This window comes from Rhinoderma darwinii, chromosome 3, assembly GCF_050947455.1.
Source record: "Rhinoderma darwinii isolate aRhiDar2 chromosome 3, aRhiDar2.hap1, whole genome shotgun sequence".
Classification (NCBI taxonomy): Eukaryota; Metazoa; Chordata; class Amphibia; order Anura; family Rhinodermatidae; genus Rhinoderma; species Rhinoderma darwinii.
This window is the reverse complement of record NC_134689.1, coordinates 192,964,307-192,990,925: the sequence shown is the minus strand read 5'-3', so window position 1 is coordinate 192,990,925 and position 26,619 is coordinate 192,964,307. Positions and strand designations below refer to the sequence as shown.

General features: G+C 41.6%; 1 protein-coding gene across 3 annotated transcripts in view; it reads right to left on the bottom strand.

Moving 5' to 3' along the window:
- The window catches only part of MAPK12 (mitogen-activated protein kinase 12), a 164,239-nt gene that overhangs the window by 13,284 nt on the left and 124,336 nt on the right, over positions 1-26,619 (bottom strand). For all 3 annotated transcript variants that reach the window (XM_075857189.1, XM_075857188.1, XM_075857190.1), the window contains exons 6-8: positions 17,639-17,686; positions 12,900-13,014; positions 5,507-5,578 (exon numbers count right to left, since the gene is read on the bottom strand). In XM_075857189.1, coding sequence (XP_075713304.1) covers positions 5,507-5,578; positions 12,900-13,014; positions 17,639-17,686 — 235 coding nt within the window. The remainder of the gene's footprint in view (positions 1-5,506; positions 5,579-12,899; positions 13,015-17,638; positions 17,687-26,619) is intronic.

Sequence of the window (26,619 nt, the reverse complement as noted above, 5' to 3'; positions counted from 1 at the left end):
GGTCTTGATATTTCAGTTTATAATATGGGGATATATGTAAGCTGTGAGGAGTACATCAGGGCATAATAAGAGGGAATAATAATGGGGTAAATAAATATTAATGCAGAGATGTGAGGCCAGTGTCACACTGTTAAATGGTGCCCAATCTTATCCGCTTTTGGAACAATCTGCACATTTTGTATTATCATATTCTGGGAGCCAGAACTTTTTTCTTCACGGAGCTGTGTGCGGGCTTATTTGTTGCGGGATAACCTGTAGTTTTCATTGGTACCATTTTGGGGTACACAATTTTTTGATCCCTTTTTATTCAATTTTTTGGCAAGCTACCAGCAATTCTGACAAAGTTTTTTTTTATTCTTTTTACCGCGTTCACCGTGGGCTATAAATGACAACTTTACTTTATTCCGTGGGTCGATACGATTATGGCGATACCAAATGTATATAGTTTTTTTTAAAAGTTTTGCATATCGTTCTCTAATAGAGGGAAATGGTTAGAGAACGCACCCACCCTTTTTCCCTTTCTACTGTTCCGTCTTCATTGTTTCTATGGTTAATATTGGTTTAATCGGAGTCACCCACCCCCTCTACCTGGAAAGCCAATGATACTTGATACACGTATCACACCTACTATGTGATAATTTTTCTGCTGTACTGAGAGATGTATCCCTTCTTTGCTATGGCCTTATCTGTTATCTTTATATTTTGCATACTGTGTTAGGCCCCATTCACATCACGTTTTGGCCTTCCATCGGAGGTATACGTCGGGATGTCTCTCGACATATACCTCAGATGAAAGGCCAAAATGTATCCCACGGTTTGGCATACAGTGGGATACATCGCCCTGGGAAAACTCCATCAGTCACTGTCCATATATGGGCAGTGATATCAGGAGCTTTCCCATGCTCTACACAGGGTCTCTGGCGCTGTGGAAGCTACTGACATCACTGTCCGTATATGTAGGGAGCTCCCTAAGGTATATGTTTAACGTATACCCGTGACGGATGCCATACACCCATAGGCTACAAAGTTAATAAAAACGTATACCGTGCGGTATACTTTTTTTAGTGGATCCCTCAGGATGGAATAGCGTTGTCTACTAGGCTATTCCATCCTTCAAAAAAATAAAAAATAAATAAAGGTATACCAACATATACCAGCCCGACGTAGACCAAAAGGACAACCTTTTGGTCTCCGTCGGGATAATGGAGACCTATGAACACGTCGCAAGCTTTCCTGATGTACAAGATAAACATAGGGCAATAACGTGATGTGAATGGGCTATTATCTATATTTGGTAAAGCTTAACATTCTTAAAATAAATAATAAATCTAACGCCACTGGTCATAAATTGAGAAATAAAGCAGTTATAGATAAGATAAGGGTATGTGCACACGATGAGAGGCTTTTTACGGCTGAAATGACAGACTGTTTTCAGGAGAAACCAGCTGCCTCGTTTCAGCCGTAATTCCTCCTCCTCGCATTTTGCGAGGCTTGTCTGACAGCCGTAAATTTTGAGCTGTGCTTCATTGAGTTCAATGAAGTACGGCTCAAATTACGTCTGAAAGAAGTGTCCTGCACTTCTTTTGACGAGGCTGTATTTTTACGCGTTGTTGTTTGACAGCTGTCAAACGACGACCCGTAAATGACAGGTCGTCTGCACAGTACGTCGGCAAACCCATTCAAATGAATGGGCAGATGTTTGCCGACGTATTGTAGCCCTATTTTCAGACGTAAAACGAGGCATAATACGCCTCGTTTACGTCTGAAAATAGGTCGTGTGAACCCAGCCTAATAATAAAACCCAAGGGCACTTAAACTACCTTGTAAGATCAGTAACATTTAAACCAAGCCCAAAAGATGATGTGAAAATACCAGTCATCGCTTAGAGGATGAATAATTATAGCGGTGATTGTTAAATGCAAGTATAAATTCATTAGGATATTTTATTTTTTAAAACAGTAAGTGCAGCTTAATAAAGTCCATGTTAATTTGTCCCCGATTTAGCCTATGCTGTGGCATTCCACCACACGCAAGGAATTGCTTCCTTTCTGTATGTGGCACATATTAGTGTAAATACTAATTACAGCTTCAGTTACAAGAACACTGACTCCCTAAGTGACGCTGAAGAACTTGCAGTGAAAAGGAAAGTACATTTAATTTTAGCTGCAAGAGATTTTTAAAAAAAAATATCTCTACAGAATGCATTTTCTTTGACTTGTCTTAAAGCAACATATACTCAAACTTCGTCAATTAAATAGCACACTGTCAGTTTCCAGCGGTGTACATCATGGGCCCTTAATGGCATATTTGAACACACCACATCCTGAGCGATCTCGAGTGCATGTTACAATACACTGTTTCTAGTGCTTGCAATAAGTGGTTTGAGAGAGAGGGCAAAAGCAATAGTCAATGTGCACTAACCTCTTAAGGCTAAGCTTCGCCTTTCCAGCTTTAGAGCCAGGAACCTGCAATGCAGGTTTCAATACGGTATAATGTTTACTTAGCAGATTTGTCACTCCATGTATTAGAAATATGAACCTTTTAGTTACTCCTTAATGATAGATCAGAAATTATAAAAGAAGTGCACTGTAAACCATCAATGCAGTATCTCATAAATCCAGAATATGTAAGCAGGTACTTTGTCATAATCCGTTTCTTCTGACCGAACCAAAAGGTAGATTATCGTCCTAGGACACATCCTACACAACTACCTTCCTACCTTCCTACTGTGAAGAACACATGCTAGGATCATTTACCTTCACATCCTTGAGTAGTCAGCAGATGCATGTTAATTTCCCCTTTAACTCACAGCATTAATATGAGCAACACATTTAATACTTTACTTCATTCAACCCTCCATTTTATATATTTTTTTTGTCAAAATAAGGTAATAGAGTAAATAATATGGGGCTATTAAGTTTACTATACTACACTGCAGTTATACATCAGTGGGGGGTCACACAAATCTGTGTGCCATTTGCTACCTCTAGTGGCAGTCATGTGTGGACAAAAAAATAAAATAAAAAGGTAGATATAGATATATAATTTTAACAACAACAGAGAAATTTATATCAAATAAAAACTTGGTGTGACGACCCCGTGTCTTCAAAACAGCATTAATTCTTCTAGGTATACTTGCAAAGTCATGGATTTTGTAGGATTATAGTCAGGTGTGGTATAATTGGTTAATCATAAACAGGTGTTAATGATCATTTTCATATGTAGGTTGAAAGTCATTAACTGTAATAGAAACATCTGTGTAGGAGACTTAAAACTGGGTGAGGAACAGCCAAACTCTGCTAAAAAGATGAGGTTTTGGAAGATAGTTTCATGTCACAGGTCTAACATAGCAAGACTGAACACAGCAACAAGACACAAGGTAGTTATACTGCATCAGCAAGGTCTCTCCCAGGCAAAGATTTTGAAGCTCAAAGAAACCGGGCATCGTTGTGGACCATAGATGGTGTGGTCGGCCAAGGAGACTTGATGCATCTTTTTATCTGCTGCACTATGTTTACTGCCCTTCTAAATCGGAAGAGGTCCAGCAGTGTCATTAGCTCAGAGCTGTCAGAAACCAGTGGGACCCAGAAACAACCATCTACTGTTCGGAGAAGTCTGGCCAGTAGTCTTCATGGAAGAATTGTTGCCAAAAAGCCATACTTTCGACATGGAAACAAAGCCAAACAACTCAACTATGCACGAAAACATAGGAACTGGGGTGCAGAAAAATGGCAGCAGGCGCTCTGGACTGATGAGTCAAAATGTAAAATATTTGGCTGTAACAGAAGGCAGTTTGTTCACCAAAGGGCTGGAGAGCGGTACAATAATGTGTCTGCAGGCAACAGTGAAGCATGGTGGAGGTCCATTTCTCGTTGCCTAGGGTCTAATGCTGTGTAACCAGTGGCTAATATTGAGGTACTGCTCAATGCCTACGGGCTAATGCTTTGCAATCAGTGGCTATTATGAGTCTACGGTGCGTTGCTTAGGGGCGAACGCTGTGTAACCAGTGGCTAATATGGGGCTAAAGCTCGCTGCATAGGGGTAAATGCTGTGGGACCAGTGGCTATTATGTGGCTAATGGAAAAAGAAAGAAAAAATCCAGCGCTGTGTTTGATTAAAAAGGAAAATTGTTCCCAATTTTATTGAAAAAATGGTTAAAAGTTGCACGGAGACGCAGTCTCAAGGTGTATATATAAAGCGGGCTGGATGACCTTGGCCTACGCGTTTCGAGCAAACGTGTTGCTCTTAATCATGGCAAAAAGGATATGTAACCAGTGGCTAACATGGGGCTACTGCTCGTTGATTAGGGGTTAATGCTTTTGGACCAGCGGCTAATATGGGTCTATTGCTCATTGCCTAGGGGCTAACGCTGTTGAATCAGGCCCTATAATGGGGTTAACGCTCGTTGCCTAAGAGCTAGTGCCCATTTTCATAGGGTATAAAATCTGTGCCCCGGTGGTGAGGAGAGAATCAGATGCTCATTGTCTAGGCGTTTCTATACTAATCTGTATGAATGGATGCGACGTCGTCGTCTTCTTCTTTCCTATGAGGCTGGACCGCAGAACACGGTCGTAATGTCCGTTCTTTTTGCGGTCCAGGCTCCTGGACCATGCACGGACCGTGGAAACCACGGCGTGTGCATGGGCCATTGAAATGAATGGGGCCGCAATTCTCCCTTGGATTTTCGGGGGAATTGCGGCCGCAAAAGCACTTTCGGGGCTTAAGTATCACTCCCCCTGCTCTTTCCATGAAAAGAAACGCCCCACTGACAGTACAGGGGGTAATTTACATATCGGGCGCCAAATATAAAACGGTACCGATATGTCAAAAACGGAGGAGGCTTGACAAGTAGTTTAAAGTGCCCCAGGGTCTGTGAACCAGTGCCTATTATGTGGACCACTCAGTTGCACATGTACGGGCTAGTGAAAGGTTCTGTTTACGAACTATATTCAGAAGAAAGAACAAGGAGCCCTGGAAATGATATGATGGAATGATGATATGGTCCCCACAGCCCTGATCTCAACATAGAGTCTGTCTGTGATTAAATGAAGAGACAGAAGGACTCCAAAAACTGTTTGCAAGTGTACCTAGAAGAATTTATGCTGTTTTGAAGGCAAAGAATGGTCACACCAAATATTGACTTGATTTTCCCGCAACTGCCTAAAACATTTTCACAGCACTGAATGAATATATATATATATATATATATATATATATATATATATATATATATTCATACATACACTCACACATACATATATATATACACACACACACATATATATATGTATATATACACACACACACACACTTTAGTTATTTTTTTTCACCAATTCCAAAACAGATCAGAATGAGCAGGAAATTCAGAGCTCTTTACAAGGTAAATGGAGCGCTGACCCCCTAGAAAGAAACAAAATAGTTTTTTTTAAATCCATATGGAAGCAAAAGTTCGATCATTGGATTACCTGGTAGGGGAATAACAAATAACTCTGCAGAAAAAGGATACGGTCATTACCCTTGAAAAGAGGACGCCCAGTGTACATCTCTGCCATGATACAGCCAACAGACCAGATGTCCACTAAAACAAAAATTAAATATTTAACTCCATAGTACAGATCCATATCTGTAGATCAGAAAAGGCTACTTAAAGGATCTTAAATAAAAGAAATTACTATGCAACATTTCTCTAAAGTGAATTCCACCTTTACTCAACAGCGGCTATAAAGCCTGCAAATATAAAATAGACTTCTTTTTCAGTTCAATGTGCTCGGCGCAGAGTTGAAAAAAAATGCGGCTACCTGAGTATTCAAGTACTAATAGGCCAAGTTGTAAAAGTATAAAAATTTTATGAACCAATCAAGTAAAAAGCTCATTCAGAGCAGTATACTCGTGACTAAATAGAGACTTCAGGTGAATTCACATGCGGCAGATTTTTGTTTCAGAAATTTCTGCAAATAAATGTGAGAATCCACCTTTTTGTAAGAATAAGGCCTCATGCACACGACCGTAAAAACTCCCGTTATTACGGGTCATAATTACGACCCGAAATAACGGGCCCATAGACTTCTATTGGCCACGGGTACCCCCCCATGCTTACGAGAAGGTGCCCGTGCCGTTGAAAAAGATAGAACATGTCCTATTTCAGGCCGTTATAACGGCACGGGCAGCCCATAGAAGTCTATGGAGCTCGCGTAATGACGGGTGACTACGTGTGTGCACCCGTCATTACGGCAGCGTTGCTAGGCGACGTCAGTAAATAGTCACTGTCCAGCGTGCTGAAAGAGTTAACTGATCGGCAGTAACTGTTTCTGCACCCTGGACAGTGACTTCCGATCACAAAATACATCAACCTGTAAAAAAAATAAAATAAAGAAAATAAAACAAAAAGACGTTCATACTTACCGAGAACTTCCTGCTTCTTCCTCCAGTCCGGCCTCCCGGCCGTTGCCTTGGTGACGCGTCCCCCTCTTGACATCCGGCCCGACATCCCTGGATGACGTTTCAGCCCATGTGACCACTGCAGCCAATCACAGGCCAATCACAGGCTGCAGTGGTCACATGGACTGCGCGTTATCCAGGGATGTCGAGAGGGACGCGTCACCAAGGCAACGGCCGGGTAAGTATGAATTTCTTTTACTTTTACCTTGGAAAGGGCTGCCCCTTCTCTCTATCCTGCACTGATAGAGAGAAGGGGCTGCCAATTAGTGCAGTGCAATTTTGCAGAGAATACGTGCCCATAAATACGGGTGGAATACGGGTGACACCGGACCCGTATTTACAGGCACGGGTCCGTAAATACTGGGGCAATACGTGTGACACCGGACCCGTATTTACGCCAGTATTTACGGGAGGGAAAAAATACGTTTGTGTGCATGAGGCCTAACAGATCAGCAGCCAACTTTTTGATGGTTTCCTTGAACAGGAGCATTTTTACAATGGACATGGTAAGAATACTATAAAATTGGGTAATAAAGATACACAGTAATAGCCCACTTAACATTATAGAGAACATGCACATTTCAGTTCATTGTTCTACTGTATTTATATAGTATAAATCAATAAAACTTAAAGGGGTTGTCTACTACTGAACAACTGATGACCTATCCACTGGATAGGTCATCAGTATATCATCGGTGCGGGTCCCACACAGTAAAGCCGCTCCCTCCAGGCACTGGATGCTATGGTCCAATATGCGATTTACAGAGCAGGAAGCAGTTGGCTCCGTACATAGCATAGCGGACGTGCTGCTGAACTGCAGCTCTGCCCCAATTCACTTGAATAGGAGCAGAGCTGCAGTACTGAAGCGAGGCTGCTATTCAGTGGCCGGAGCCAACTGATTCTGGCATGTTAATACGGTGCTCGGAAGCAGCCCGAGCGGCGTCCGGGTGTCGGACCACCACAGATGATGTACTGATGACCTATCCGGTGGATAGGCCATCAGTTGTCCAGTAGGGGACAACCGCTTTAAGGCAAATTAATGCTGCATTTTAACGTTTATGGTGATTTTTCACTTTATAGAATTCCAATAACTTTTGTTATACAGCTGATAATCCGCCACAAAACAAACATGAATTGCAAGTTGTAAGCTTGCCATGCCCAAGGTAACAGCTTTATAACTGACACATATACAAGTATCAGTACTTAACTGGACATTATAGGAAGTTGCATGCTTTCCGAAAGATTAAATGGGCTCAAACTTTATATGCAATGAGTCTACTTTCAAAATTCCTGTTGTGAAGCTTTTGTGAAGAACATGCTTAATGGTTTGTAGCCCTAAGCTTTACATCCGCAATAGTAATTTAATCAGCCCAGCGGCATATACCATTGTGAGGTGCGCCTGATGGTTTTAACCTGTGCAACAAGGGGCCCTGACTTCATAGGTTTTATTTCAGCGACTAAAATCTAGAACTATTTTACTGCATTTCAATGTAATAAAACCTCTTCTTGTGGGAGTGAAATTAGAAGTGTTTGTATGTTTGTTCCTCAACGACAGCGCCATTGTGTTTCTCTGAATAATAGAGATAATAATGTACCTGCTGCCGGAGTTGTGCTGAGTGCACAGAACAAGGTTACTGCAGCAATAGACATATTGTGCAATTCACTGCAGGGACAAAGAAATCCCACTCTGATGCATATATTTATGTAGCAACTCCTATTACATACTGGAATATTGCTTTTAAAAGGCGCTTGGCCACCTGTTGTTTATACTGTCAGTTATATAATAGGCCAAGTCATATTTTATCAATTTCATCTCAACATAAAACTTACATAAATTTTGGGACTGCAGTAACTATAGATATAACTGTTGGCTTACATAATATTTCCACCTTCTTAAGATCTAGTAATAATGACTAATGCATTGTCACTATACCCTTGTATTGTCTTTATTCATCACACATGCTGGGATTTATGTTAATTATTCTACACCACAACTTTTATTTCCGAACTACAAACCTGGGCAATAAAGCACACAATTTCCGGTATTAAAATGTGCTTCCGAGTTTTTGCACAGCCGCCATCATTATGACACTCCGTTTGTTTTACAGCGGTTGCGCGAATCACGCGAGTCCCACGGAAGTGCTTCCGTGTGGCATGCGTGATTTTCACGCACCCATTGACTTCAATGGGTGCGTGATGCGCGAAATACGCTCAAAGAACAGACATGTCGTGACTTTTCGCAGGGGACTCACGATGCGTAAATAACACGCAACTGTCTGCACGGCCCCATAGACTAATATAGGTCTGTGCGACGCACGTGAAAATCACGCGCGTTGCACGGACGTATATCCCGTTCGTCTAAGCCCTTACGCTGTTCCCGTAACTACTATTCAGTTCTATGGGACTTACGGAAACAGTGTAGCTCAGCGAGCTACGCGCTTTTCTCCTTCATGGTCGGAAATCACACGAGTCAGCCGGAGCATAGAGAGGTAGAACAGTGTTTAGGGGGCCCTGTTCGAGAGATAGATCAGGGACCCAGAAGTGTGACCTGCATCTATCTGACATTTATGACATATCCTGTGGATATATCATAAAAGTCCTTGATGAAAAAAAAACAACTTTAAAAGTTACCTAACCTCACTTAATGCGTTTAGGACAGGTCCTATGCTATGTCTACACTGCAGCTACATTTCTACATTTAGGCCTCAGCTAAGTTTCTAAATTTTAGGTCAGGAGCAGGATGTGGGCAGATGTAGCCAAGAATGGTCATTCACTACTATTGAATGAGGATGCGGCGGTTTGAGTGAGGAGATAAGTGGGTGCCGGCTCGGGAGTGGACCAGTCCAGTCACCTGGCTTGAGTCACCCTACCTCATGTCAGGTGACTGGACTGTTCCACTCCCGGGCCGGCACGCACCGGCCTCACTCAGACCGACTGCCCTCCTCCTGCTTCTAAATGTAGGGCGGGTGGAAGGAGCCAAGGAAGTAATGATGCAGCGGCGGTCAGGGCGTACAGTGACAGAAGTGGATCAGTCCAGTCACCTGACCTCTAGTCACGGACGTGAGGACAGATGACTTGACTGTGCCGGCCTGGGAGTGGACCAGTCCGATCACCTGACCTCACGTCACGGACTTGGGTCAGATGACTGGACTGTTTCACTCTTTAGCCGGCATGCACCGACCTCACTCAGACCGCCACCGTACTTGGCCCTGTCCACCCTTCTTCTAAATGTGAGTGAGTAGGGCGGGCCGACGGTGCCAAGGAGGGAATGACACGGCAGCAGCGGCGGTCTGAGTGAGGTCGGGCCGGACCAAATGATCTCGCGGGCCTTGTACAGCCCCTGTGCCAGACGTTCCCCACCACTGCTTTATAACAAGTCAAGGGGTACGATGTTTCTATGGTACGAAAGAAAATTACCCACAATACACTAGATAGTAAATTAAAAGGTCTGAAATGTGTTTCGATTTCAAATGTTTCAAGAAGTATTTCTATTGGACTTTGTTTTAATAATAAGTATACTGCTCCCTGTTTTACAAATCCAAGTGAGAAACACCACGAAATAAAAGTATGAGAAGGAGGTTCCCTGCAATGTGTATTTAAAAGAACCATGAATATTGGTGTTTTATTGATCCATTCTTCAGACAGTCATCAGTACCAAAAGTGGAAACAGAGTATGGCGTATGGGAGAAGGGAAACATTTCCAAAGGAAGTTCTTCTGAAAGTTTCTCTTCCCCCATGTGGTAGGATCAGTTTCCAATTTTTTGGTAAAGAAGGCAAAAGAACAGATCTTCTGAAATGTCAGTGCGCTTGTTGTCTTATCCAGAAGTCTCTAGAAAATGATTAAAAAGGGGTTGTTTGCTTTGGACGATTCCTTTTTGATAGAAGGGTCCCTGAAGATAAGCTTATCACTGGGTGTTCTGCTGCTGGGACCCCCAGTGATTTCATTTAATCTGTGGAAGGACCCAGAAGCAAGTGTTTAATATCTCCTGTGGTGGGGCTGCAGGGAAATTAAAGGGGTTTTCCCACGAAGGATATTTAGGACACATCCACAGGATATGTCACATTTCAGATAGATGTGGGTCTCACCTCTGGGACCCACACCTATCTCTAGAACAATCTCCATTCTAGCTTTTTGTGCTCACGCTGACTCCTGGCCTCTTCCGGATTACATGGTCGGGAGTTACGGAAACAGCGTAACTCGCTGAGCTAAGCGGTTTCCGTAACTCCCATAGTAGTGAATTGCAGTTATGGAAGCAGCGTAGCGTGCGAGCTATGCCGTTTCTGTAACTACTATTCAGTTCTATGGGAGTTACGGAAACCGCGTAACTCAGTGATCATGCAATCATTAAGCGGCCGGGAGCCAGCGTGAGCACAAAAAGCTGGAACAGGGATCAGGGGACCCCATTCTAGAGATAGATTCAGGTCTCAGAGTTGGTACCCGAATCTGACATATCCTGTGGATAGGTCATAAATGTCCTTCATGGGAAAACCCCTTTAAGCATTACACTATTCCCATTGCAATCAATGCAGAGATATGCTGGGTCCTCCAGAGCACAAGAATTTCCTAGTCAGATATTTGAAAAAGGGCTTTCTAAACTAGACAACCTTTAAAAAGGTAGACTCTTAAATCAGACAAATATCAGGGTGTGCCCAATATTTTTCTGTTTGGCCAACAAAACTTTTTTGGTTAAAGGAGTTTTTCCCTTTGTATGAAAACCGCTGTCTGTAGTAAATCAACTTACCACTAAATAGTTAGGAGCCTATTCCAGGTGTCTTTACAGTATCTGAAAATAATATCATAGGAAAAACTATAAAGCCTAAACTAGAATGCCTAACTTAGCGAATAAAGTACTTTCTAAGCTCTCCTGTTGTAATATAAAGTGTGTAATTGAGATTGGATCATGAAAGCTGCTGCATGTTGGGAGAATGTGTCTGTTTACCCAAACTGCCCGCACACTATTCCTGGCAGCCGCTCTGTAAAGATGGAAAACGTGCATAAACTTGTCAACATGGACCCTCAGATTCTTCAGGTTTTTGTTATAGTAGTGAAGAGTTGAGGGAAGCAATAAAGGGTCCGGCACACGATGGAATTTAGAAATGTAGGTCTGTTTAATGATATCACAATGATAAAACAAAAAATCCCGGGCAGTTCCTAATCATAGCGAATGATTAAGAACTGAGTAGTTCAAAACTCGTTTAAAATCCCGGGCAGAGGACACTTTTACATTTGCTTTATCATTATGTGATATCAATAAACAGACCTACATTTTTACATTCCATCGTTGGCCAAACCCTTTACGGCCTGAGAACCGATCGGTGATGGGAGGTGGCGTCTTCACTTTACACGAGTGGTGAGCGGACCTATTCTAATTTGTTTCTTACCAGTGAAGAGTTAAAGGATATGTAAATCTTCGAAAGTTTTTTTCCTTAAATAAAAAGTTTGGTGTGTTTTGTGCAATTTTATAATTCATTTTTATTATAACATTTTTTTACTTTTTGAGACACAGCTGCTCTGTGTTCCCTATACAGAGCATCTGTATTGTGTGCAGAGACCTGAATTGGTCAGGTCAGCGGGAAAGACGGGTTCAGTGTCAGCGGGTCCTGCATATCTCTGACAGGCAGGGTCCACCTGTAATCGATCACATCTAATCCAGGATACAAAGAAGCTGACTTTTAAAAAGTAAAAAGTGTGATTTGTGCAACTTTATAATTAGTTTTTAATAAATATTCTGATTGACCTTTTTATTTAAAAAAAAATAGCTTTCAAAGGGTTACATAGCTTTTAAAGCGTAGCTAACGTTTCAGGTGACATTGCCACTGCAGGTTCTCTCTCTAGTTCTCAGTTTTCACTGAACTAGTGGGCGGAGTCTAACTGTTATGTCATATACATAGCAAAAATATATAGAAGCTACAGCAGCATGGATGACATTATACAGCAGTAATGAAAAGTGTAGCTGAGAATCTAGCATTCGGTGAGACAGTAACATTTACCAGGCAGCTGCAGTACGTCTGTGTGCGTCTTTCACTCTCTGCTCGCCTTTCCTCTCCATAGACTTGTATGGGCATTGTTTCTGTGTCTGACTCACTCTGTTCCCATTCCCTCCCTCCCCATAGACTTCTATGGGCAGGCAGTGAAGAGACACACCCCCACTTTCTGCAGTCTGTTTCCTCTGCTCTGTGACTAGGGACAGATTTTGCTTGTCAACAGGGGGTGGACAGCAGATTACAGGAAGGGAGACACCTAGTGGCAGTAACTTCACACAGAATTTGCATAGATAAAACTACAACAGTAAGTAAATTACAAAGTTTATATATATGTATCAGGTACACCATTAGATCAGCATAAGTTATTTGATAAGTTAGTGTCTATTTAAAATTTCAACATCTTTTGTACATGTATACAAACAAGAAATTATTTCAACATCACTGATTCTATATGGAGAGCAGCCAAAACTCCATACCGGTCTGTGTATAGTGCATCCAATTGAGAATCACCTCCGGAGCTCGGTACCATCTGGTCACGACATAACCTGTCATTTCACTGTCTGTATGCCTTGCCAGTCCAAAATCCAGGATCTGTGAACATATGTGAGTGATAATTTATCAGGACATCAGCCAAATGCGCTGTGTGGGAAGTAAAACTAAACAGTGCAATGTTAAGATAGGACAGATAACACTGCGTACATCCCCCGCGCGTTGTCAATTTAAATTTAGTCCTAGCTAGAAATTTTCACATATAACTTCCCCAGTGCTATACCGATGAATATAAATTAAGAATAGATTAAAACTTATACTATTTTCCAATATACTTTTTGGGGTTCTGAAGTGGTGGCATGTCCAGTGGTTTGTTTTTGGAACGTGTCCCACTATGGGTCAGTATTGTATGGCCAAATACTAGGAGCACTATTGCTTCATTATTGTACACTGGAATTCTTGTCATCTGTATTTGAATTGGGTTTCTTTATACCTCACTAGGGGTGTTTTTACAGTTGTATATCTATTCTTATTAGAGTTGGATGGGTTACAATAATTGTGGTAAATATTAAAAAAATTCCACACTCTAGCATATGTATTTTCTTTGACTTGTATAACTTGTGACCATGCACATCTCGATAATTGACCCCCACCTCAGCTTTGTTTTAGTGACTTAATGTTTTACATGGAGACAGTTGTCTGTTTTTTTTTTTCTTCTCTATATCTGATCTAATAAAGGTTTATTGTTATAACTATGGTGGACTACTATTTTTAATTGTGGTATACATTGATACGTATTTACTTTCTATAAGATTTCCTCATGGTTTTCGCGATCTCAGGTTGTTGTTATTCAGTAGGAAGATTCATGGTTTACTTCCAGTGGATACGATTCCATCCATGGTCATGTGATGAACACAGATACTCTGCTCGTTACAGTATGTGTAATAGAGCTTGTAACGATTTGTGCACCTGTGTGTCCATTACATGATCATGGACAGAATTTTATCCACTGGAAGTAAACAACGAATGTTCCTACTGAATAACACCAAGCAAGAGACCCTTAACCCTTTAGTGACCGCCACATAGTGTTTTTACGGCGGCCACTAATAGGCTTTATTCCTATACAATAGCCTTTTTACGGCACTGCATCTGAATAAATAAACAGAGCAGGGAGCCGTTAAACCTCCCTGCTCTCAGCTACCAGAGGTAGCTGGGAGCATCCCTGCTCGAACGTGCGAGATCGATATTAGTATCGATCTCACCCATTTAATCACTCAGATGCAGCACTCAAGAGCGAACGCCGCATCTAGCTTGTTTTGGAGAGGGGGAGGGAGCTCCCTCTCGCTCCCACCAACACCCAGCGATAAGATCGACGCGTGTCTGTCTTCTATGGCAGCCGGGGGGGGCCTAATAAAGGCCCCAGGTCTGCCTGTAGTGTATGCCTGCTAGGTCATGCCTGTAGCATGGCCTAGCAGATGCCTGTCCATTTTAAACGGACAGGCAGTAATACACTAAATACAAAAATATTGCAGTGTATTATAAAAAAGTAAAAAAAAATAAAAATTAAAAAAACCTGCTTTTTCCCCTTACAAATTGCATTATTAAAAAACTAAATAAAGTGAAAAAGTTATACATATTTGGCATCGCCGCGTCCTTAACGACCCCGTCTATAAAGTTATTACATAAGTTAACCCGCACGGTGAAAGTAGTAAAAAATAAAACAAAAAACCATGCAAAAATTGCTGTTTTCTCTGAATTCAGCCTAAAAAAAGTGATAAAAAGTCGCATCTACGCCAAAATGGTACTGATAAAAACTACAATTCGTCCCGCAAAAAAAACCCCTCATAACTGCATCGGCGAAAAAAAAAAAAAAGTTATGGCTCTTCAAATATGGAGACGCAAAAACAAATTATTTTGAAAAAAAGAGTTTTCACTGTGTAAAAGTAGTAAAACATACAAAAACTATATAAATTTGGTATCGTTGCAATCGCAACAACCCGCTGAATAAAGTTAGTGTTATTTATACGAGACGGTAAACGGCGTAATTTTAGGACGCAAAAAAGTGTGGCGAAATCGCAGTTTTTTTCTATCCCCCCCCAAAAAAAATTAATCAATAAAATCTATGTACCCCGAAATGGTTCCATTAAAAAAATACATCTTCTCCAGCAAACAAGACCTTATACAGTAATGGGTTAATGACCAGCCTATTTTAAACCTTAATGACCAAGGTATTTTTGAAGTTTTTCCATCGTCGCATTCCAAGAACTATAACTTTTTTATTTTTGCGTCGATATAGCTGTATAAGGTCTTGTTTTTTGCGGGACAAGTAGTATTTTTTAATAGCACCATTTTGGGGTACATATAGTTTATCGATTAACTTTTAGTAACTTTTTTTGGGGGGGGGGAATAGAAAAAACCCCCAGAAATTTCGCCACTCTTTCTTGCGCCCTAAATCTATGCCATTTACGGTGTGGCATAAATAACACAATAACTTTATTCAGCGGTTTGTTACGATCGCAACACCACCAAATTTGTATAGATTATTTATGTTTTACTAATTTTACACAGTAAAAACACTTTTTTTCAAAATTATTTATTTTTGTCCCTCCATATTTGAAGAGCCATAACTTTTTTTATTGTTCCGCTGATGCAGCTGTATCAGGGCTTTTTTTTTTTTTTTTGCACCATTTTGGAGAAGTTTGATCAAATTTTTTTTCAAGGCAGGATTCACAGAAAACAGCAATTTTTCCATTGTTTTTTTTTTATTTTTATTTTTTTTACAGCGTTCACCGTTCGGGTTAAATAATGTAATAGCTTTATAGTCGGGGTCATTACGGACGCGGCAATACCAAATATGTGTAACTTTTTTTTACTTTATTTTGGTTTTTTAATAGTAAAGCATTTTTTAAGGGGAAAAAGTGGGTTTTCCATTTTTTTTAATTAACTTTATTAAACTTTTTATTTTATTTTTTACTAGTCCCACTAGGGGACTTTAATATGCAATCCTCCAATCGCTTTTATAATACACTGCAATACTTTTGTAATGCAGTGTATTACTGCCTGTCCGTTTAAAACGGACAGGCATCTGCTAGGCCATGCCTCTGGCATGGCCTAGCAGGCATTCACTACAGGCAGACCTGGGGGCCTTTATTAGGCCCCCAGCTGCCATCGGAGACACAGACACTCGCCGGGTGTCGGTGGGAGAGGAAGCTCCCTCCCTCTCTCCAAAACAACTCTGATGCGGCGCTGGCTATTGAGCGCCGCATCTGAGGGTTTAAATGGGTGAGATCGATATGGATATCAATCTCACCCGTTCGAGCAGGGTAGCTGAGCTCGAGCTAGAGGCGGAGGTTCGCTGGATGATCAGGAAACCTATCACAGCATTATCGCAGATTTTCATAAATCCCTTAAAAATGCCAAGGTTTGCCTACACTTAATAAAATTGCTGAAAACCGGCGATAATACTTTAACTAGATAGAAACAGCAGGGGCCTGCTGCGTACCCCTTAGGGTACACGTACTGCAAGTGGAGATCCACAGCCTTAGAGACATGTCACTTAGCCCCTGGGGTACACATACCACAAGTTGAGTACCTAGGCTCTAGATGACCAATTATAATGATACCTTCAGGTAAAAATGCTTACAACATCCTGTTGATCATCAATCTACTTAAAATAAATGTCCAAGAACAATAAGGCTAGGGCTACACGTCCACTTTGGCCATGACACAGGTTATTATATTGCTTTTAATAAAATATAAACAAAAATTTTATTAGTGTTGTGACTTTAAACTTTTTACGGTGTTCTTACTTTTACTTCTCTATGGGGGCTGCCATTTTTTTTATCATCTCTGTATGTGTCGATTAAGGACACATACAGAGATGGAATACGGCACATACAACCCCATAGAGAATGCGAACGGGAGCCATTCCATTCACAAAAGCGTACGCCGTCTGTGTGGGACCGGCGCATGCGCCGCTCCCACACAGACCTAAACGAAGCTCATTCGACGAGCGAAATCCGGCGTCATTTTCATGTGGACTGGAAGCCGCTGCCGGACAGTAAGATGACGACTTCTGGCCACGGCTTCCGGCCATATGTTCAACAAAGCGAAGGCGCAAGGAGCGTAGTCCAGCGGAGGCGGCATGAGCAGGTAATTTATGTTCGTGTATGTGATGTGTGTAATATGTTCGTGTGATACGGTCTGCTGAGCCCTGTATCTTATCCTCCTACACTGTGCAGTTGCTTAGAAAATGGCGGCACACAGTGTAGGAGGTTTGAAGAGTCAAACCCTTCCTTCTCCTGGCACTAGCCAAAATAAGGGAGGGGGGATTGTGTGAGGACACTAAAGGAGAGTGTGTCCACCCCAAATTTGCAGCATAAACCAATGAGGTTGCTTTACCACAGTGACCATGCAGCAATTTTGGGAACTGCTCCCTCTAGTGACCAGCACATGGAAATTTTATAAATGAGAATCTCATTTATAATAATATTTCCTGACTTGTGAAAAATTTGTAACAATTCAAACAATGTGTAATCACTCAAATACTAAATTGTTTAACTGAAAATAAATAACTAATAATTCTAGCGACACATTCCCTTTAAGCTTGAACACTTGGTACATTTTCATGGCCAACTGCAGCCCCCATACGCCCAATCGACATAATATACAATATGTCTGAAGAAGTGTGTAATGGACTTTTACTGTGGTAGCCTACTTAACATACCTTCAGTTCACAGTCTTCATTCACAGCTAAATTTCCAGGCTTTAGGTCCTGAGTAGAGAAAAAAAAGAAATGGTAAAATAAGATAATAAACTACACTCATGCCGTTTCCATTGACTGGTAGACACTGGGAAGTATATATGTGATCCACATGTCAATTCTTAAAATCCATGCTCTCAGTCTACAAGACAGTGACATACACCTACAAGACAGTAACATTCACCTACAAGAACTGCCTGTCATGCGGAAATTCTTTTCTACTCCCACAACTGAAAATTGACAAATGGGGTTTAAGTTCAAATGAGAAGAAATCAGCCAAGACATCAGAAAAGTACCGTAATTGTGACCCTTCACAAGTCTGGTTCATTCTTGTGAGCAATTTCCAAACCCCTAAAAAAGGTACAACGTTCATGTATTCAAAAGGTAGTATGCAAGTTTAAATACCATAGCACCACGCAGCCATCATGTTCAAAAAGGAGACGCGTTCCGTCTCCTGGAGATAAATGTACTTTGGTGCGAAAAATACAAATCAATCCAGGAACAGCAGAAAACTACCTTGTAAAGATGCTGGAGTAAACCGGTACAAAAGGATCTATATCAACAGTAAACCATGTCCTATATTGACATGACCTGAAAGGACACTCCGACAGAAAGAAGCCACTGCTCCAAAACCACCATAAAAAAAGCCAGGTTACAGCTTGCAATGGAACATGGGGACAAGGATTTTACTTTTTGGAAAACCGTCCTCTGGTCGGATGAAACAGAAATGGAACGGTTAAACCATAATGACCATGGTTATGTATAGGGAAAAAAAAAAAAAGGGGGAGGCTTGCAAGCCAATGAACACCATCCCAACCATGAAGCACGGGGGTGGCAGCATTAGGACATGGTGGTGCTTTGCTGCAGGAGGGACTGCTGAACTACACAGAATAGATGGCATTATGAAGGAAAATTATTTGAAGATATTAAAGCAACATCTCAAAACATCAGATAGGAAGTTAGAGCTTAGGTGCAATTGGGTCTTTCAAATGGACAATGACCCCAAGAATACTTCCAAAGCTGTGACAAAATGGACAAAGTGAAGGTAATGTGGTGGCCCTCATCAAGACTTGACCTCAAGCTCATTAAAAAAAAAATGTATGGGCAGAGTTAAAAAAAAAAAAAAGTGTGTGACAGCGAGGAGGCCTACAAACCTGACAAATTCTGTCAGGAGGAATGGGCCAAAATTCCAGCAATTTATTGTGAGAAGCTTGTGGATGACTGCCCAAAATGTGTGACCCAAGTAAGACCATTACTAACCATGTGTATGTAAACTTCTGGGCCACTGGGAATGTGATGAAAGAAATATAAGAAATAAATCATTGTCTAGTATTATTCTGACATTTCACATCCTTGACATACAGTAGTGATCCTATTTGATCTAAGAGAGGGCATGTGTACTAGGATTAAGTGTCAAATTGTGAAAAACTGAGTTTTAATGAATGTGGCTAAGGTGTGTACAAAGTTATGACTTCGACTAGATCTATCACAAAGAAGAAAAACTAAAAACCAGCAAATGTAATGGAGCCATATATCTAAGATTCTATATTTTACATTTCAGACTATATAGCCAATAGTAATCATTATAAATGGAAAAAGACTTCCAGTTCCAGTGCCAGGGATGTAAAGGGAGCTCTCTCTGCAGCACCTGCAGACTAACTAACCGAACCCCTGTCTAACTTACTAAAAAGCCATCAATAGTTGGCTGAACAGCTTTCCCTGACGAGGGGAACCTTCATAGACAAAAACGTGCTGAAAAAGGGGCAACTTCTCACAAGACCGCACCAAAACTCCTCGAGCACCAAAATGGCAAGCAAACTGCTTACTGCCTTACAGGAATCGACATCTCAGCTGCCATTAGACTCGGAAACTTCTGAGGCAAACTATGATCCAGCTTCAACTTCCATCGATTATAACAAGCTGGCCATTGTGGTGGCAAAAAGAGTCTTGCCTGGCATCCAGGAAACGCTGGCCTCTACAGCGGAAGCCTCCCTGCATTCTCTTCAAGCAGAGGGGGGGGGGGGAAGGAGTATATGAACAGGATATGGAAACTGGCTGCAAATACAAGCAGGCCTAGATGCAGGATGTTTTACAGGATAATAAAATATCGTGGGACATTGAAAATATGTCCTGATGCAAGAATTTGTAGATTTTGAATGTCCCCAAATCTGTGCCGGCATACTCTATACCAGTGGCACTATTTCGCCTTCAGCGCTAGGCATCCAATTCAATCCCTCTGCTGAATTGAGGGGGCGCACTGGGTTGGTCCAGACAGATGGCAGTACAACTCATCCTCCAACATGGACTACCTGCAGGACGCGCCTTTTAGATTATAGTCAAACCTCTTGAACTGTGTAGGAAACGCATTATCAACTTTGGTGACTTTTCTGCAGAGGTTACCAAAAACCGCAAGGCCTTCTCATCAATATGCTCGGGTCGATGACCACAGGTAAATCAAGTTTGCCTTGCAATACCCCGCTACTCTCAGCATCTTTCATTCTGACGGCAGTTCTACCTAAGTTGTTTCACCGGAGGCAGCATACAGAGCCCTAAAATCTGGGTAATCTCCGAACTCAGCACAGTAGCGTAGTGTATAGCAGTGGTCTCAAACTCGGCGGAGTAAATGGGCCGCACATAGCAAGAAGCTGAAGTTGATGGGCCGCATTACTTTCAAATTTGATACAATACAAAATTATTGTTATTCGAACTACTATAAAAATACTACATTACATTACTATAATATTACATTACCATAATAATACTACATTACTATAACAATCAAGCTAAGTTTAACCCCTTCCCGACATTTGTCGTAAGTATACGTCATGGAAAGCCAGTGCTTCCCGTAAAATGTCGTATACTTACGACAAATGTTTGGCACCGGCTCAGAAGCGGAGTCGGTGCCATAATCGCCGGATCTCAGCTGTATCTGACAGCTGACATCCGGCTGTAATGGCGGGGACCGAAATTAGCTTCGATCCCCGCCATTAACCCCTTAAGTGCAGCGCTCAAATGCGATCGCTGCACTTAAGGTGTTTGCAGCTCATCGGAACCCCAGCAATGAAATTGCCGGGGTTCCGGTGGCTGCAATGGCAACCGGAGGCCTAATACTGGCCTCCCGGTCTGCCTAGCACGGAAGCCGGTCAAGATCCGCCCGGCGGCGGAGCCTGATCGGCTTCCGTAGCTGCCGGCAAGATGGCGCCGGGTCAGGAGCTGATCCGGCGTCATCAGCGGTGAAAGTCAGCTGTATGTTACAGCTGACATCCACCAGTAACGGCAGGAACTGGAGCTAGCTCCGATCCCTGCCATTAACCCCTTCGATGCAGCAATCGAAAGCGATTGCTGCATCGCAGCGGTTACTAGCAGATCGCCAGCCCTGACAGGCAATCAGGACTGGCGACTGCTACTATGGCAACAGGAGACACAATGGTCTCCTACTCTGCCATTACGGAAGCCGATTTAGGCCCCGCCGGGAGGCGAAGCCTAATCGGCTTGCTGTCAGTGAATGACTGACAGATCTGAAGAAATTAGAAAAAAAAAAAACTGACAGTTGGACCTTCAAGTCCCCTAGCGGGACTTGAGAAAAAGTGTAAAAAAATAAAAGTTTGAAAACAATAAAAGTTTGAAGTAATAAAATAAAAGACAATCTCCCTTTTACTCTTAAAGAGGCTCTGTCACCAGATTTGGACTTTTACTTTAAACACGCCCACTTGGACTTTTGCAAGCCTCATTTGCATAAATAAAAAAATGGTCATAACTTGGCCAAAAATGCTAGTTTTTTAAAAATAAAACCGTTACTGTAATCTACATTGCAGCGCCGATCTGCTGCAATAGCAGATAGGGGCTGCAAAACTTTATTATTGAAAAATAATAATAAACCATACGTATTTGGTATCGCCGTGACCGTAACGACCTGAGGTATCAAAATATTATATTATTTATTGCACGCGGTGAACAGCGTAAAAAAGAAAACGTAAAAAACTTTACCAGAGTTTCTGTTTTTTGGTCACTTCGCCCTACAAATATTTGAATAAAAAGTGATCAAAAAGTCACACGTATCCAAAAATGGTACCTATAAAAACTATAGCTCGTGCCGCAAAAAACAAGCCCTCATATAGCTCCGTCGACAAAAAAATTAAAAAATTATGGTTCTCACAACTTGGCGACAGAAAAAATACATTCTTTTTACAAAAGTAATTTTATTGTGCAAAAAGTTGTAAAACATAAAAAAGTTCTATAAATTGGGTAACGCCGGAATCGGACTGACCCGCAGAATAAAAGTAACATGTAATTTAGAACGCAGGGTGAACGCTGTATAAAAAAAAAAAAACTAAAAAAGCTGTGCCAGAATTGCATTTTTTTGTTTACCTGGCATCCCAAAAAATAGGATAAAAAGGTGATAAAAACGTTGCATGTACCCCAAAATGGTACCAATAACTAGAGCTCGTCCCACAACAGACCAGCCCTCATACCACTACGTCTATGAAAAAATAAAATTAGTTAAGGCTCCAATAAGTCAGGAAATAAAAAAATATGCGGTTGTGCCGGCCCGAGGGGAACGTTTCTTCTGTTTCAAGAAGCGATTTATCTAGGACCTAAAATTAGGGAACCAGGAAGGGGAGGGCCCAAACATATCTGCTGGAAGCGAGGGTGCCCGTATTATACCAGGACAACGCTTCCCAGCAAAATTCCCCAAACTGCAAAGGTGCCGAGTGTGGACCAAAGGTGGAATAAGAAAGGACACCATATATCAGTGCGACACTGGTCTGTGCAGAAAGGATTGCTTCACAGCGTAATACACATCTATGGATCATTTTATTATTTTTTTACCCCATTATTATACCACCTGACTATGCCCCTGATGTACTCCGCCCGGCTTACATGTACCCCCACATTATAAACGGAAACACCAGTAATACTACAAAACTACTACCAAGCAAAATCCGCTCTCCAAAAGCCAAATGGCGCTCCCTCCGCTCTGAACCCTACAGCGTGCCCAAACAGCAGTTTCCTTCCACATATATGGCATCGTCATACCCAGGAAAACCCTTTTAACAATTTTTGGGGTGTGTGTCTCCAGCGTCATAAGCTGGGCATGACATATTTGCCACTGAACTGGCATATCTAGGGAAAAATATACATTTTTAATTTGCACCATCCGCAGCGAAATCATTTATGGAAAAGACCTGTGTGGTGAAAATGCTCACTACACCCCTTAATAAATGCCTTGAGGGGTGTAGCTTCGAAATGGGGTCACTTCTCAGTGGTTTCTTTTTATTAGTTCACATCTGAGCCTCTGCAGTTGTGAACCAACACTTTGTAAATTGCCAAATTAGGCCTCAATTTGACATGGTACGCTTTCACTCCTGAGCCTGGTTGAATGTCCAGGCAAAAGATTAGTGACCCATGTAGGGTGTTTCTAAAACCAGGAAACCCAGCATAATAATTAGAGAGCTGTCTTGTTATGGTGGCACAAGCCGGGCACCACATATTGGCATATCTATGGAAAAAATTGCATTTTCACTCTGCAACATCGAGTGCACACTAATTTCTACAAAACACCTGCAGGGTTAAAATGCTTACTACACCCCTAGGTAAATGCATTGAGGGGCGTAGTTTGCAAAATTGGGTCACTTCTGGGGGTTTTCACTGTTTTAGGCCCACAGGCACCCAGAAACCAATCCAGCAACATCCGCACTCCAAATGGCGGTCCTTCCCTTCTGAGCCCTGCCATTTGCCCAAACAGCAGTTTATGACCACATATCGGGTATTGCCGTACTCGGGAGAAATTGCTTTACAAATGTTGGGTTCTTTTTTTCCTTTATTTGTTGAGAAAATGAAAAAATTTGCGCTAAAGCTACGTCTTTTTGAAGAAAAAGGATTGTTTTTATTTACACTGCCCAATTCTAATAAATTCTATGAAACATCTGTGGGGTCAAAATGCTTACTACACCCCTAGATGAATTCCTCAAGAGGTGTAGTTTCCTAAATGGAGTCACTTTTTGGGCGTTTTCATTGTTTTGTCCCCTCAGGGGCTTTGCAAATGTGACATGGCCTCCGCAAACCATTCCTGCGAAATGTGATCTCAAAAAGCCAAATAGTGCTCTTTCCCTGCTAAGCCCTGCCGTGTGTCCAAACAGCCGGTTATTACGTGGGGTATTGTTTTACTCGGGAGAAATTGATTTACAAATTTTGTGGTGCTTTTTCTCCTTCAGTCCTTGTGGAAATGAGAAAAAATTTGCTAAACCTACATTTTCTTTGAAAAAATTTAGATTGTCATTTTCAGGGCCTACTTCCAATAATTTATTCAAAAAACCTGTGGGGTGAAAACGCTCACTATACCCCTAGATAATTTCCTCAATGGGTGTAGTTTCCAAAATGGGGTCACTTGTGGGGGGTTTCCACTGTTTTGTCCCCTCAGGGGCTTTGTAAATGCGACGTGGCCTCCGCAAACCATTCCTGCTAAATTTGAGCTCCAAAAGCCAAATGGCGCTCTTTCCCTTCTAAGCCCTGCCGTGTGTCCAAACAGCCGTTTATTACCACATGTGGGGTATTGTTTTACTCGGGAGAAATTGCTTTACAGATTTTGCGGTGCTTTTTTTCCTTTAGTCCTTGTGGAAATGAGAAAAAAAAAAAATCGCTTTGAAAAAAATGTAGATTTTCATTTTCACGGCCTACTTCCAATAATTTCTGTAAAAAACCTGAGCGGTCAAAATGCTCATTATACGCCTAGATAATTTCCTTGAGGTGTGTAGTTTCCCAGATGGTGTCACTTCTGGGGGATTTTTACTGTTTTGGCACCTTCAAACCTGACATGGTGCCTAAAATATACAGTGAAGGAAATAAGTATTTGATCCCTTGCTGATTTTGTAAGTCTGCCCACTGTCAAAGACATGAACAGTCTAGAATTTTTAGGCTAGGTTAATGTTACCAGTGAGAGATAGATTATATAAAAAAAAAAAACAGAAGATCACATAGTCAAAATTATATCTATTTATTTGCATTGTGCACAGAGAAATAAGTATTTGATCCCCTACCAACCATTAAGAGTTCAGCCTCCTCCAGACCAGTTACACGCTCTAAATCAACTTGGTGCCTGCATTAAAGACAGCTGTCTTAAATGGCCACCTGTATAAAAGACTCCTGTCCACAGACTCAATTAATCAGTCTGACTCTAACCTCTACAACATGGACAAGACCAAAGAGCTTTCTAAGGATGTCAGGGACAAGATCATAGACCTGCACAAGGCTGGAATGGGCTACAAAACCATAAGTAAGACGCTGGGTGAGAAGGAGACAACTGTTGGTGCAATAGTAAGAAAATGGAAGACATACAAAATGACTGTCAATCGACATCGATCTGGGGCTCCATGCAAAATCTCACCTCGTGGGGTATCCTTGATCCTGAGGAAGGTGAGAGCTCAGCCGAAAACTACACGGGGGGAACTTGTTAATGATCTCAAGGCAGCTGGGACCACAGTCACCAAGAAAACCATTGGTAACACATTACGCCGTAATGGATTAAAATCCTGCAGTGCCTGCAAGGTCCCCATGCTCAAGAAGGCACATGTAAGGGCCCGTCTGAAGTTTGCAAATGAACATCTGGATGATTCTGAGAGTGATTGGGAGAAGGTGCTGTGGTCAGATGAGACTAAAATTGAGCTCTTTGGCATTAACTCAACTCGCTGTGTTTGGAGGAAGAGAAATGCTGCCTATGACCCGAAAAACACCGTCCCCACTGTCAAGCATGGAGGTGGAAACATTATGTTTTGGGGGTGTTTCTCTGCTAAGGGCACAGGACTACTTCACCGCATCAATGGGAGAAGGGATGGAGCCATGTACCGTCAAATCAACCTCCTTCCCTCCACCAGGACATTAAAAATGGCTCGTGGCTGGGTCTTCCAGCACGACAATGACCCGAAACATACAGCCAAGGCAACAAAGGAGTGGCTCAAAAAGAAGCATATTAAGGTCATGGAGTGACCTAGCCAGTCTCCAGATCTTAATCCCATCGAAAACTTATGGAGGGAGCTGAAGATCCGAGTTGCCAAGCGACAGCCTCGAAATCTTAATGATTTACAGATGATCTGCAAAGAGGAGTGGGCCAAAATTCCATCTAACATGTGTGCAAACCTCATCATCAACTACAAAAAACATCTGACTGTTGTGCTTGCCAACAAGGGTTTTGCCACCAAGTATTAAGTCTTGTTTGCCAAAGGGATCAAATACTTATTTCTCTGTGCACAATGCAAATAAATATATATAATTTTGACAATGTGATTTTCTGTTTTTTTTTTTTTAATATAATCTATCTCTCACTGGTAAAATTAACCTAGCCTAAAAATTCTAGACTGTTCATGTCTTTGACAGTGGGCAAACTTACAAAATCAGCAGGGGATCAAATACTTATTTCCTTCACTGTATTCTAACAAAAATAAGGCCCCAAAATCCTCTAGTTGTTCCTTTGCTTCTGAGGCCGATGCGTCAGTCCAGTAGCACGCTACGGCCACATGTGGGATATTTCCTAAAACTGCAGAAACTGGGCAACAAATATTGAGTTGCATTTCTCTGGTAAAACTTTGTGTTATAAAAAAAATTGTATTAAAAATATATTTCTGCAAAAAAATATGAAATTGTTAAATTTCACCTCTACTTTGCTTTAATTCCTGTGAAATGTGTAAAGGGTTAAGACATTTTATAAATGCTGTTTTGAATACTTTGAGGGGTGAAGTTTTTAAAATGGGGTGACTTTTTGGGGGTTTCTAATATATAAGGCCCTCAAAGCCACTTCACAACTGAACTGGCCCCTGTAAAAATAGCCTTTTGAAATTTTCTTGAAAATGTGAGAAATTGCTGCTAAAGTTCTAAGCCTTGTGATGTCATAGAAAAATAAAAGGATGTTCAAAAAACAATGCCAATCTAAAGTAGACATATGGGGGATGTTA